The sequence below is a fragment of the Barbus barbus genome, assembly GCF_936440315.1.
Source record: "Barbus barbus genome assembly, chromosome: 22".
NCBI lineage: Eukaryota > Metazoa > Chordata > Actinopteri > Cypriniformes > Cyprinidae > Barbus > Barbus barbus.
Genome location: NC_136750.1, coordinates 7,931,817 through 7,946,013, shown reverse-complemented (window position 1 = coordinate 7,946,013; position 14,197 = coordinate 7,931,817). Strand labels below are relative to the sequence as shown.

General features: G+C 39.7%; 1 protein-coding gene across 1 annotated transcript in view; it reads left to right on the top strand.

Moving 5' to 3' along the window:
• Nucleotides 1–14,197, top strand: part of LOC306888312 (unconventional myosin-Va-like) — an 85,024-nt gene that overhangs the window by 30,461 nt on the left and 40,366 nt on the right. Inside the window, exons 7-12 of the mRNA XM_079446527.1 lie at nt 4,697–4,778; nt 9,402–9,509; nt 10,333–10,439; nt 12,275–12,540; nt 12,639–12,720; nt 12,846–12,986. Of these exons, the coding sequence (XP_079302653.1) occupies nt 4,697–4,778; nt 9,402–9,509; nt 10,333–10,439; nt 12,275–12,540; nt 12,639–12,720; nt 12,846–12,986 (786 nt within the window). The remainder of the gene's footprint in view (nt 1–4,696; nt 4,779–9,401; nt 9,510–10,332; nt 10,440–12,274; nt 12,541–12,638; nt 12,721–12,845; nt 12,987–14,197) is intronic.

Below are 14,197 nucleotides of genomic sequence, written 5' to 3'. Positions count from 1 at the left end.
TTCATATGTGATTTTTCCATACCAGTTTTTTTTTTTCCTCTGGAATACTGAATGAATGTGTGGTTTCTTCTGTTGAGTCTTATACTAAAAGCCTGCTGTGTTTCAGAATTACCACCAGATGTTATCAAATACTTAGTGATCCAAAGATTAACTGTGCACTTTTAAATGTTTGCAATGGTTTTTTGCAAAACACATCAGATTCAAGACAGAGCTTTGCAAGTCATGCAATAGCTCTGTATATAAGGAATAAATCATCACTCCATAGCTCGTCCCAAGAAATACGACAGAGGTTTGACATCATTAATGATTAATCATGACTCATGAGACATGTAAGAACAAATGGCATGTGGTAGTGACTGGGTATTGACATAAATTTCACAATTCAATTCCGATTCACAAGCTTGCGATTTAATTCAGTTCTGATCTAGATTTGATTTGATATTGATTCATTTGGATATATCAGGTAATGTACAATTTTTCTCAAACAAAATACAAATCTCTCTCAAATAATGCTGTAAATCAGGGATCCTCAAATCTGGCCCACAAGTTTAGCTCTAACCCTAATCAAACACACCTGATCATGTTAATCAATGTCATCAGGATCATTAGAAAATCACAGGTAGCTGAGTTTGATCAGGGTTGAATATGTTGCAAAATGCTCCTCTCTAGACTCCATTAATCTAGCTAACTATCAAGCTTTGACTATTGAAATTCTTTTCTGAGGAAAATGTAACATTGTCAAATTGTTTACAAGCTGTTTTATTGACGTCTTTTCATGGATGAAGCACTGATTGATCGATTATATAAGACATGGTACATTTCAGTAAGTTGTACCATATCTTTCGACCTTCTGATGTTCATTCATGTTTATTTTGTGCTATAACTAGTAATAAAGCAAAAGAGATGAATGGTTAATGCAGGTTCTGTGTTGCCACTTGAACTACAGTTGGCCTGCCCCTAATATTCGACTAGGGCTGTCGCGATTCGTCGATTTTAGTCGACTAGTCAATTTTTTAAAATCAACGACTTAATTTTGCTCGCGTCGACTAACCGGCAAAATACCGGAAGTGGCACATTTCACAGACGAGAATCCATAAAATGCATTATTAGACTATTTTCCAAGGCTGCATAATATATTAAACCCATTTTAATATAAATTGAAATTGACACAGTTTGAAAGCTGAGACTTTCTTTCATATCAAACAAACAAAGCTTAATACAGTTTATTGGACGGGAGTCTTGATCAATATCAGTTCGTCAAAATTAGAATTTATTACAATTGAGAAACCAATACTGTCAACTGAGCTCTAGCATGTGGGATCATGAACCTCAAACTTTGCACGATGTGTCTTCAGGCACTAGTAATGTACATAGCAAAAATTTGTTTTGAGGGATACTATGTAAGGTTTTCAAAACAATTGCATGACTTCTGTACACTTGGAATATAGTGCACATGTTGTATGAACTACTAAAAACACTGACTTGAAACAAAATAAAGATGAGGTAATCATCGTGTTGTTGTAACAGAATTGTTACCTTTTGGGTGAACTCTAAATATTATCTACCCTTTATGTAGTGTTTGCGCATTGTGTAGTGTCATTATCATTCAGAAAAAGGACAGACTGAATCAGCAATCCTGCAATATGAATTCAGACTAGAAATTGAAACTGCTTCGAGGAATGGCATAAGACAGTGTACACATACAGGAGCAGCCAGCCCGCCGCACCCTCTGAAGCGCACCGCACTTCCTGCTTATGTCAGCTCTAATTTTAGCTCCTCTCAGATACCTCAGGGATTTAATTCACAGGGCTACTTTCATTCCTTGAAGGCTCCTGTGTCCTTCTACACTTCCAAGACTCCATAGTGAAGTTATCAACTAATATTATTCTATTATCCTTCTTAAATACCTTCTTTTTGCCAAATTCCTTCACAGAGAACACACTTCCAGAATGCACTAATAAGCTCAACAATACGCTCAAAGTTGCTGGATAAAGCGAGAAAACGTGTTCATTAAAAAAATCCAGTTTTAAAAAATATTGATACAAAGAGTGAATTTAAAATTGAATGAAATTATAGTAAGTTTTAATTACAGCCATTATTTAAATGTTTATATTTCAACAATGAATTAATATATAATTAATAAATGCTGACATAGAAACTAACTAATGTGCATTTTTTAATATATAAAACTTTTGAGTGTTGATTTATTAAATAAATTTGATTTAATTGATTATTGAATGCATATTATTTTAACTTTATTTTTCAGCTAAATAAAAACTTTAATTTAGGTTTTGGCGTTCAATAAAAACGTTTTAGGTGCATCGCTATCAAACAGAGCGCTATATAAGGGTATAGGGAGCGATTTCAGGCACTGACACAGTTTTAGACCCTTCGCTTGCCAAAATGTGAAAGATATAATTGAAGACTTTTATCTAGGGTTGCACCTGTATAATTGGCCCCTAAACTGATCAGTCCTATGTAAATTGCCTCATTTGGCACTGGTGTAAGAAACAGGGCTGGAATTCAGAGGGTTTTTCTTCTTCTGGGAAGCGCAGAAAGATTAAAACAGGACAGGAATGCGGATTATGGAGTTAAACATGTCTGTTCAGTGTTATGTAACATACTCTTACAGACTACTGTTGTGCTTCGGGGAATTCCAGATGAGTTAAGTGTGTGTGATTGTGTAAGATGCAGAATTTAAGTAGAAATATACTTTATGTAAGTATGTAAATGCAAACTTTAATGCTATTTTGTGAGATTTGTGTACAGTACATACTTAAAATACATTAAGTGTGATAGTAACGTGTTTTATCACTATTGAGCATGCTGTTTCATCACAAAAACCTACATCTTATTCACTAATCACCTACCACGGGTATTGTGCCATATTATGTCATTAGCCTTCTTTTCAGCGTGAGTGCTCATTTCTATATAAATTGGGTTTATTTTAGATATATTATTCACAGAAGTCAGTGTTTTTTAACTGGCAAGTTTACTTTTGAGCATCAAATGATAATCTTAAAAAAAAAAAAACACTTAATGAATTCACTTCTTGTATTTTCCTCCTAAAGTTTTCATACATTTTGATGGTTTAGTTTGGTGGGACAAAGAGCCAGAGTGCGTTTAATACAGAATTATGGATTTGTATTATTTATGGAAAATGTCTTTATGGGTTCTGAGGCTGGATTCATGAAGTTCATCTTAAAAAAAAAACAAGTTAAGAAATTTCCTGATGTAAATTGATGTACACTTTCACAGACTTTTTCATTAACTGTTCCCATCTGGTGGAATGACCTGCCCAATTCAATCCGAGTAGCCGAATCCTTACCCATCTTCAAGAAACGGCTAAAAACTCATCTGTTCCATCTTTACTTGACCCTCTAACTCTAGCACTCGCTATTCTAATTTTATTGTATCTGTCTTTTTATTAAAAAATAAATAAATAAATGAAAATTAATAATAATAATATGTATCTGTACTGCGTTAGGCTAACTGAGACTTGCACGTTGTCGCTCTTTTGTTGGTTTTGATTGCTTCTTATGTCCTCATTTGTAAGTCGCTTTGGATAAAAGTGTCTGCTAAATGACTAAATAAATAAAATAAAATAAAAATTCTAAGGAATATCTAAGTTCCTATAATAAGTGCAGTTGGGGGGAAATATCTTAGTTCTAAGTTTTTATATGTAAAATTTTTTCCAAAACCCTTTTTTTCCTCCAAAAAAAATCAAAAGACTTTAGTGTTATCTGGTGTATTGCATGGCAGTATTTGATGAAAACTTGCTTATCAGCATCCCCATGAGTAATTTTCTGTTTTCAAATTCAGTGAAAAATTACATTACATATAAACATAACAATCTTTGTTTATATTATTGATTGGTCACTTCAAAGTAATCAGGGACATAATAGTAATATTTGTTACATGTAGCTAAAGCTATATTTTAAGGCTTTACACTTTAAACAAATGGATACATACATTTATTACCTTTGTATATTTAAGTTAGGTATCCTAACTATAAAAGTTAAGATTTTTGAGAACATTTTTCAGGAATTATTTTCATAATTCTTTTCATTCCTGCGAATTTGTTAAAACTTTAGAACAGTCCTTAAAAAAATTAAAATACAAAATTCCTTAAAGAAAATAGCAGTACAGAAAATTTCTTTACAGAATTTTTTTACAGAAAAAATTTACAGAATTTCTCTCCAGTCCAATTTTCTTCCATTCAAATTCATCCAAATTGTTGTACTGTGAATGGATATTTAGTGTACTTGGTACTTACTGAAAGAGAGTGAAGATATATATCTTAAGATATAATATCTCTTCATAAAAATATAATATTGCATGGCAAGTAAGTAGATGTGAAGTGAGTTTTATTCTCTCTGATGAAGGCTGAATTACATGCTCCTCCTCACATTTGCTTTACTATTTCTGTTGACACCTTACACAAATCGGCACATGCAGACTTCATGGTTATATACTCTCAAACACATTAAGTGAGAAATGCAGCTTCATGAGCAGCAATTGGTATGTTCTGTTAAGTCATAGAAATGTTTTGTGTAGGATTTTTATAGGCCAAAAAAAAAAAAAAATATATATATATATATATATATAAAATAAATAATCTGCAGATGAAACCAACTGTTGATTTTAAATAATCATAAATGCAATTTTTTTTTTTCTTGCATCCTTTGTTTTTCAGGCGGATGAGGAGAGGAATTATCATATCTTCTATCAGCTCTGTGCATCTGCATACCTCCCTGAGTTCAAAGCCCTGAAGCTTGGTGAGGCAGACACCTGATGCAGTTTTAAAAAAAATATATAAGAAATATTTATATATATATATATATATATATATGTTACGGGGCTGACGAGACGTGAGACGTGCGGATCCATATGCAAGGCTTTATTATAAAACATGGTCAGAAACAGGCAGGGTCAGACATCGGCAAACAGGTATGGTGGAGGCATGACAGAGCAATCCGTGGAGCAAGCGTGGGTCAACGATCAGCGAACAATATCCAAAGGGGCAAGGCAGAGAGATAATCCAGAGACGAGAGCAATAATCCAAACGGGGAGCAAACAGAGTCCAAACGGCAAGGCGAAGGGTTAATCCAGGAAACACGGGCAGGGTCAGACACGGCAGGAAAACAAGGCAAGACTAGGACTAGGATAATGGCTCTGTAGAGTTGCTATCGCTATGCGAGGGATATACGCTAACAATACTCGGCCCTGAGCAAGAGCAATCCCAGGCTTAAATAGAGTGATGGTGATTGTGAAATGGTGATCAGGTGTGTGTGATGAGTGAATGGTGACAGCTGATCTGTGCAATGCATAGTGGGAAATGGAGTCCAATGTGTTGTGTAGTGTGAAAAGTCCATGTGGTGAACGGGTGACCTCTGGTGGTGAATGAGTGGAAGTGCATGGCCAGGATTCGTGACATAGCCCCCCCCCCCAGGAGCGGCTTCCAGACGCTCCTAAACAATCCAGGAGGGCGGTGGCGCGGAGGCGGAGCAGGGGGAGGGACGGAGGGCCAGGTCCCTGAGGAAGAACCGGCAGAGCAGGAAACCAGGGCGGAGCCAGAGGCCAGGTCAGGACCGACAGCGCAGAGGCCCACCAGGGCGGAGCAGACAGGACCGGAGCCCACCAGGGCGGAGCAGACGACCACCAGACCCGAGCAGAAGACCACCACGGTGGGGCAGACGACCACCAGACCCGGGCAGAAGACCCCCATGGCGGAGCAGACGACCACCAGACCCGAGCTAGAGCCCACCAGGGCGGAGTAGACGGACCAGGAGCCCACCAGACCGGAGTAGAAGACCACCACGGTGGAGCAGACGACCACCAGACCCGAGCAGAAGACCACCATGGCGGGGCAGAGGACCACCAGACATGAGCAGAAGACCCTCGCCAGGAAGCAGACTGGGCAGGAAACCATGGCAGAGTCTGAGATCTGGGGGAAACAGAGACAGACAACACAGGGAGAGCAGAGACAGACAATACAGGGAGAGCATTCATGATCTCAGGGGGCGTGGCAGGGCAGAACGAGGATTCATAGACTGCGTTTATAGCCGTGACAGGACAAGGCGTGAGCTCACAGACGGCATCTTTAGCCGTGACAGGACAGGGCGAGAGCTCACAGACGGCCTCTTTAGCCGTGACAGGACAGGGCGAGAGCTCACAGACGGCCTCTTCGGCCGTGACAGGACAGACAGTGAGTTCAGGGGCGGCCTTCATGACCGTGACAGGGCAGACAGTGAGTTCAGGAACGGCCTCCATGGCCGTGACAGGGCAGACAGTGAGTTCAGGAACGGCCTCCATGGCCGTGACGGGGCAGACAGTGAGTTCAGGAACGGCCTCCATGGCCATGACGGGGCAGACAGTGAGTTCAAGAACGGCCTCCATGGCCATGACAGGGCAGACCATGAGGTCAGGAACGGCCTCCATGGCCATGACAGGGCAGACCATGAGGTCAGGAACGGCCTCCGTGTCCGTGACAAGGCAGACCGTGAGTTCAGGAACAGCCTCCGTGGCCGTGACAGGGTAGACAGTGACGTCAGGAACGGCCTCCGTGGCCGTGACAGGGCAGACAGTGAGTTCAGGGACGGGTGCCACCACTTCGGGAGGTTCTGCAGCGGAAGCCGCCACCTCTGGAGGCACTGGAGCAGACTCGTGGACAGGAGAGGCCTCAGGAGCACAGTGTGCAGCCCACACACTCAAAATGGCAACCGCCATAACGGGAAGTACTGAGGTCAGGGGAACAGTCTCTGTAACAGACAGGGTTGAGGCCCTGGGAATGCCAGCTACTCGCACTGACATCAGTGGTGGGTCCATCACACTGGATATCAGACAGGGAACTTGAAGGACTGACCTTAAATCCTTGGGTGTGACAGACTCTGGCTGGAGCACTGTGACGTGGTGTGACGCTGGCTTGACAGCGGAGACGTGGTGTGACGCTGGCTTGACAGCGGAGACGTGAGCAGACTCTGGCTTGACAGCGACGACGTGAGCAGACTCTGGCTTGACAGCGACGACGTGAGCAGACTCTGGCTTGACAGCGACGACGTGAGCAGACTCTGGCTTGACAGCGACGACGTGAGCAGACTCTGGCTTGACAGCGACGACGTGAGCAGACTCTGGCTTGACAGCGACGACGTGAGCAGACTCTGGCTTGACAGCGACGACGTGAGCAGACTCTGGCTTGACAGCGACGACGTGAGCAGACTCTGGCTTGACAGCGACGACGTGAGCAGACTCTGGCTTGACAGCGACGACGTGAAGGGGTGCTGTTGCTGCCGCCATTTTGTGAGTGAGTGCGGTGCCGTGTTCCTCCGCGACACCCACAGTGAACGGAGAGCCCACACACAGTAAAGCATAGTCCATAAATTGACTGAGAGATGAACGGGGACCCTCGCGGATTAACCTTGACCGGAGCGGCTGATTAATGCCCTCACAAAAAAAGTCAATAAGTGCATAGTCCGGCAGATCAGAAAAATAGGCGAGGTCTAAGTACTCCTGAATATAATTCTCGAGCGGTCGCGAGCCCTGCTCGAGGGTTAATAACAGTCGTGCACAATCCATACCTGGCCAATGTCCTTTTGAAAAGCCGCTGGATCCTTGTTTGGCCGAGTATTCTGTTACGGGGCTGACGAGACGTGAGACGTGCGGATCCATATGCAAGGCTTTATTATAAAACATGGTCAGAAACAGGCAGGGTCAGACATCGGCAAACAGGTATGGTGGAGGCATGACAGAGCAATCCGTGGAGCAAGCGTGGGTCAACGATCAGCGAACAATATCCAAAGGGGCAAGGCAGAGAGATAATCCAGAGACGAGAGCAATAATCCAAACGGGGAGCAAACAGAGTCCAAACGGCAAGGCGAAGGGTTAATCCAGGAAACACGGGCAGGGTCAGACACGGCAGGAAAACAAGGCAAGACTAGGATAATGGCTCTGTAGAGTTGCTATCGCTATGCGAGGGATATACGCTAACAATACTCGGCCCTGAGCAAGAGCAATCCCAGGCTTAAATAGAGTGATGGTGATTGTGAAATGGTGATCAGGTGTGTGTGATGAGTGAATGGTGACAGCTGATCTGTGCAATGCATAGTGGGAAATGGAGTCCAATGTGTTGTGTAGTGTGAAAAGTCCATGTGGTGAACGGGTGACCTCTGGTGGTGAATGAGTGGAAGTGCATGGCCAGGATTCGTGACAATATATATATGTGTGTGTGTGTGTGTGTGTGTGTGTGTGTGTGTGTGTATATATATATATATATATATATATATATATATATATATGTATGTATGTATATACAGTCATGGCCAAAAATATCGGCACCCTTGGTAAATATGATCAAAGAAGGCTGTGAAAATTAATCTGCATTGTTAATACTTTTGATCTTTTATTTTTTAAAAATCACAAAAATCTAACCTTTCATTGGATAATGAGAATTTAAAATGGGGGGAAATATCATTATAAGTATCATATATCATTATATCATTGATTTTAAAATGTAATTAAATTGTTAAAACTGAAAAATTCACAATAACAAAAAGTGGGAAATTGGGAAAAAGGAAACAGAATTGGACAAAAAAATTTAAAACAGATTTCAAAGGTCTCTAAACTGTAATTTTGGGTTAATTTGTAATTAATTTTTGTTTAATTGTATAGGTTTCTTTAATTAGACATGCTTTTTTACTAAAATTTAATTTAAATGGAAAAAAAATTTTTTTTTGAAGGAAGTGAAGCAGAATTTCATAGGGGCCTAGTAAACGTGTGTGCTTGTGGGTAACGTGTCTGATTAGAGTGTGTTCATGTTGGCACAGCATGGAGAGCGGCTATCAGAGCTGTCCTACTGAGAGACGGGCTGTGCAGGTCTAAATACACACACATGCTATACAAACACACACACACACGCACAACCACATATGTGTTCGGTAGCTAGCTACTGTAGTTCAGTTCCACACACACCTCTCCTTATCATCTCTTCTGTGTTTGCTTCACCCACTTGCTCTGAAACACACTCACACTGCTGGCTCTGTGCTCTGTCCTGCTGTTTGCCTACTCAGCTGACTTCCTGCTCAGCTGACGCCCCGTTAATGTGAGGGTTTGTATGTGAGTGTGTATCTCAATAAGGTCTCTGTTGCCAGGCAACAGTGTATCATTCATTTAATCTATGAACAGGGTTTTGTATTTTAGGGTTTGTCTGTGAATAAGATGTTTTTATTAATGCAGATTTGTGTAGTACTAATGACTAAGTTCCTGTTCATTAATGGTTGGGGAGTTTCTTGCACAATTAAAGCTTAATTGATGAATGTATTGTCCTTGGAATAGATCCTTGAGATGGTCTGCTGTTTGTGTATTTGTGTGGTGTAATAAATTAGTGTGTGTGTGTTCCCCCACAGGAAAGGCTGATGATTTTCACTACACCAAACAGGGCAGGAACCCAGTGATAAATGGAATAGATGATGCCAAGGAGATGTCGTCCACCAGAAACGCCTTCACACTGCTAGGTCAGACTGAACGTTCAACGATTTCTCATGTAGTTGAGAGTTTAATGTGCAAAATAACCAGTTTAGATGGGAGATTAAATTAAAGTATCTAACATTAGACTTCTTCTAATATTTCTAGTAAATAGTGTCTAAAAATCTGTAATTTTGAATGTATATTTATTATCTGCACATGGATTTTGAATGAAAATTGCAAGAGACATATTACACTTGATAATCAAGTTCCAAGATTGCTGTAGGAAAAAACAAACAAACACAAAAACGGTTTTGCATATGGGTGGTTGGAGGAATCGAACCAAAATTTGACAAGAAATATTACAAAACACAACGCATTTTGTCAATGTGTCGCAAAATGCTCTTCCAAATGCAGAAATAAGGGGTTTTAACCTTGCATGTCCAGTGCTGATGGTTTAAATTCATATGTTTCTATGAGCTACAAAATGTATGGCAGACTGATTCAATGCAGGACTTTTATTTTTTATTAAAGTTAATAATGTATGTTTTTGCTTCTGTTCATGATTCAAAAGTATTTAATTTGTCAAAATAGTTACATTATAACAAATAGTTATTTTTATTTGGGGTTGGGTTTTTTCCCATGAAACACAAACAGTGTTGCTACTAGACTCTCATAACTCAGAGAAGACTCAAGAAGAAGTGCTAGAACTGTCACTGGTGCCCCCTCACAAAAACTAGATGTATGATCACGGATTGGACAGTCCACAATGCACTGCGGTGCAAGCTCAAAATATTGATGATAATAAACAAAAACAAACTGAGCTGATTTCATGATTTTTCATATTGGTAATTTGTTGATCTCTCTTTTCAGGTGTAAATGAGTCCTATCAGTTGGGCTTGTTTCAGATTCTGGCTTCAATTTTGCACCTGGGGAATGTGGAAGTGAAGGATAGAGACTCAGACAGCAGTATTATTCCAGTGAGTTTCATGTCGACTTCAAAATTCAAATATGTGGATTGGCATTTTGGAGGATTATAAAATAATTGACATGTTGCGAAGATACAAGCTTTGAAGCAGTTGCGATATTCTACGTACTGTAGTATATGTATCGCCCTATGCGAGTATATTGTAAGTATGCTGATAAAGTTGGACATTTTTATCGGTACCACTTTATTTTACAGTCGATGTGTACATGCTATGTACCTATTATAGTGATTCAAGATCATTGTAATAACTCTGTACTAACTGAACCTAACCTTAACCCATGTAGTTACTTTATGTTACCCATTATTTTCTTAGATAAGTACACATACTATAAAATAAAGCGCAACATATTTGTATCTCCAACTTTATATAAAGAGCTGGGAAATATAGCATAGTTAGATCTTGCAAATAAAAAAAAAATATCAAGCAGAATTGCTGTATAGTATATATTTATTTATGTGAGTGTATGTATGCAGATGAAATTGGATATAATGTATATCCAGCTTTTTATAGCGAGCTTTTATAGCGAGTTAGGCTAGGAGATTTCTTCTCTTCCACTTCCTTTTTTCCCTGTGGTCTTCCTCAAGGTTCTGTCTTAGCTCCCACCTTATTTTCACTATATATGCTGCCTCTAGGCTCCATTTTTAGGAAACACGGGATGTCATTTCACCTCTATGCTGATGACACCCAAATTTATCTACCTTTTAAGAAAAACAATCCTATGGCCATGAATGCTCTGTTGTCTTGTTTAGATGAAGTTAAATCTTGGTTATTTAAAAATTTCTTATCTCTAAATGAAGAAAAAACTGAGGTGATAGTTTTCGGTCCATCAGATAATATGAAGGACTCTGATTTTGACCTAGGACCTTTATCTGCTTTTAGGTCCTCACAGGTACGGAACCTGGGTGTTTTATTGGATGACACGCTAAAATTTGATAAACAAATTTCCACCGTGATTGGATCTAGTTTTTATCAGCTCCGTACACTTGCAAAAATCAAAAATTTTCTCACCGACAAGACTCTGGAGATGGCCGTTCATGCTTTTATTACGTCGCGTCTAGATTATTGTAATTCTTTATATTGTGGCATCTCTAAATCACAAATTGCCCGTCTTCAATTGGTCCAGAACGCTGCTGCTAAGTTTCTTTTAAAAAAGAAAAAAAGGGATCATGTCACTCCGCTCCTGAAGGCCCTTCACTGGTTGCCTATCCAATTTAGAATACACTTAAAAATTTTATTATTTGTTTTTAAATCGTTACATCATCAAGCACCCATTTACCTATCCGAATTGCTCCACCAGTATACCCCTTTGAGAAGTTTGAGATCCGGCGACCAGAACCTCCTCTTAATTCCACACTCTAGACTCAAGTGTAGAGGTGACCGTGCCTTTTCAGTAATTGGGCCTCGTCTTTGGAATGACTTGCCAGTTGAGATTAGAACGGCCCCTAGTCTGACGATTTTTAAATCACTCTTAAAAACCTATTTGTTTTCAATGGCCTATTAGGTTGTATTTTATCTATTCCATTTCTTATTTATGTGTCTTGTTTCCTTTAAATTTTTCTTGTGGATGCTTCCAAGTGTAAAGCACTTTGGTCAGTCTTCTGGCTGTTTTAAATGTGCTATATAAATAAAGTAAACTTGAAACTTGAAACTGTGCGATAATACAGTTGACATTTTTACTACAACATTGTGGTTTATGTAAAACTTGAATTTAAATTTTACAATGTATTCAATTTTTACGCATACAGGAACATTTTTACCCAAATACCCCAGAGCCTCAAATTTTTACATGTTGCATTGATGTAATTCTCTTTCTCTTTTCCCTCCAGCCGAATAATGGTCACCTGAGTGTGTTTTGTGAATTGATGGGAGTGACATATCAAGACATGTCTCACTGGCTGTGTCATAAGAAGCTGAAGACGGCAACTGAGACATACATTAAGCCCATTCCCAAACTACAGGCCATAAATGCCCGCGATGCTCTCGCTAAACATATCTACGCCAAACTCTTCAACTGGATCGTGGACCATGTGAATAAAGCGCTGCATTCTTCAGTCAAACAGCACTCGTTCATTGGAGTCCTAGACATTTACGGGTGCGTTCATATGCACAGATACAGACTACATTTCCTCAGAAAGATCTTCAGTTTAGATTTACAGAAATTAATTGTGATGTTTTGTTTTATTATTCCAGGTTTGAGACTTTTGAAATCAACAGTTTTGAACAGTTCTGTATTAATTATGCCAATGAGAAACTACAGCAACAGTTCAACATGGTGAGACCATCTGACCCACTCCACATGACAACAGATTTCATCAGTTCATGTTTGACTGTTGATAATTATAAATTCTGATTGTAAATTGTGATGCATCTCCTTTTCTTCTGTCTTCATGCATGCAGCATGTGTTTAAGTTGGAGCAGGAGGAGTATATGAAAGAACAGATCCCCTGGACTCTCATTGATTTCTATGATAATCAGCCATGTATCAACCTCATCGAGGCCAAGATGGGCATCCTGGACCTGCTGGATGAAGAGTGCAAGGTATGTCTTCACAGTGTTATTGTCTTACTCTACACGGTCGTTTGCACAGATATGTGAAAATTTGCAAATACAAATTTAACAATCAATAATTAAATATAACAACATTCACATATTGTTTTAATGCAAAATGAAGAGATTTCAATAGATGCATATTTGTGAAACATGTATGTTAAAATATAACAAAATAAATATTAAAATCATTCACTTTAAAGGTGGGGTAAACGATTTCGGGTAGCCAATTTTGACATTTCAAATCACCAAAACAAACACGCCCCTACCCCAAAAGGGTCTTGCCCTTATTTTGATAGCTCCGCCCCACACATACGTACGGCAACGATTAGTTCTGTGAAACAAAGCAAAACCGATGTTACTCACCTATCAAGAAGAAACAAAGCAACCTCGGCGCCCAAACGCAGACCTTCCCGCTCCTTCAGTTCTCTCCAGAGCAGGAAAGCTGATTCGATATTTACACGGGTCCTACTTCTTGCCTTATCACCGTGTCCACACCGGACGCGAGCTCATTATAATCAGTGATGCTGTCTACACTGGATGCCACGACATGACAAATCCCCAACAGTGAACTGCTGCCTCGTTCTATTTATGACATATTGACACAAATTTCAAATGATTTTCAATGGTCGCTTTGTCACGTCTAAGCCTTCTTTTGTTCCGCAGATGTTTCCTCTTTTGTTTTTCCATCTCTATCTTTCTGTTGGCTCAACTCGGCTAATGTCCATCATGTGCGCTGGTGTGCGCTGTCTCCTCTGCATCATGAGTAGACACGCCCCTTACTGCTGATTGGCTACAAGTTTGTTTTGGTACTCGGCCCCGACTCGTTTTTGAAAAAATGCATACCCCACCTTTAATAGGTCAAACATGAGACTAGCATCGTAAAATCACTTATTAACCTTGCCTTTGCAAAGTTAAATCCAATATTTCATAACCATTTAATGCTGATAAACCAGGTATTTGATTGCATTGATAATGATTTACAAATCTTTACGGCTCAATTAAAACACATTTTTACTGAAGAATTTATAGAAGTGCTTTAACAGACATTACTATTTTCTGTATGGTGCACTATATAGGGGGTAGGGAACGATTCAGACAGTGTAAATATGGCAAAAGAAGATCATTCTAATATGCTGATTTGGTGTTAAGAAACATTGTTTCTTATTATCAAAATTAAAAGCATTGAAAAGTTCAAAAGA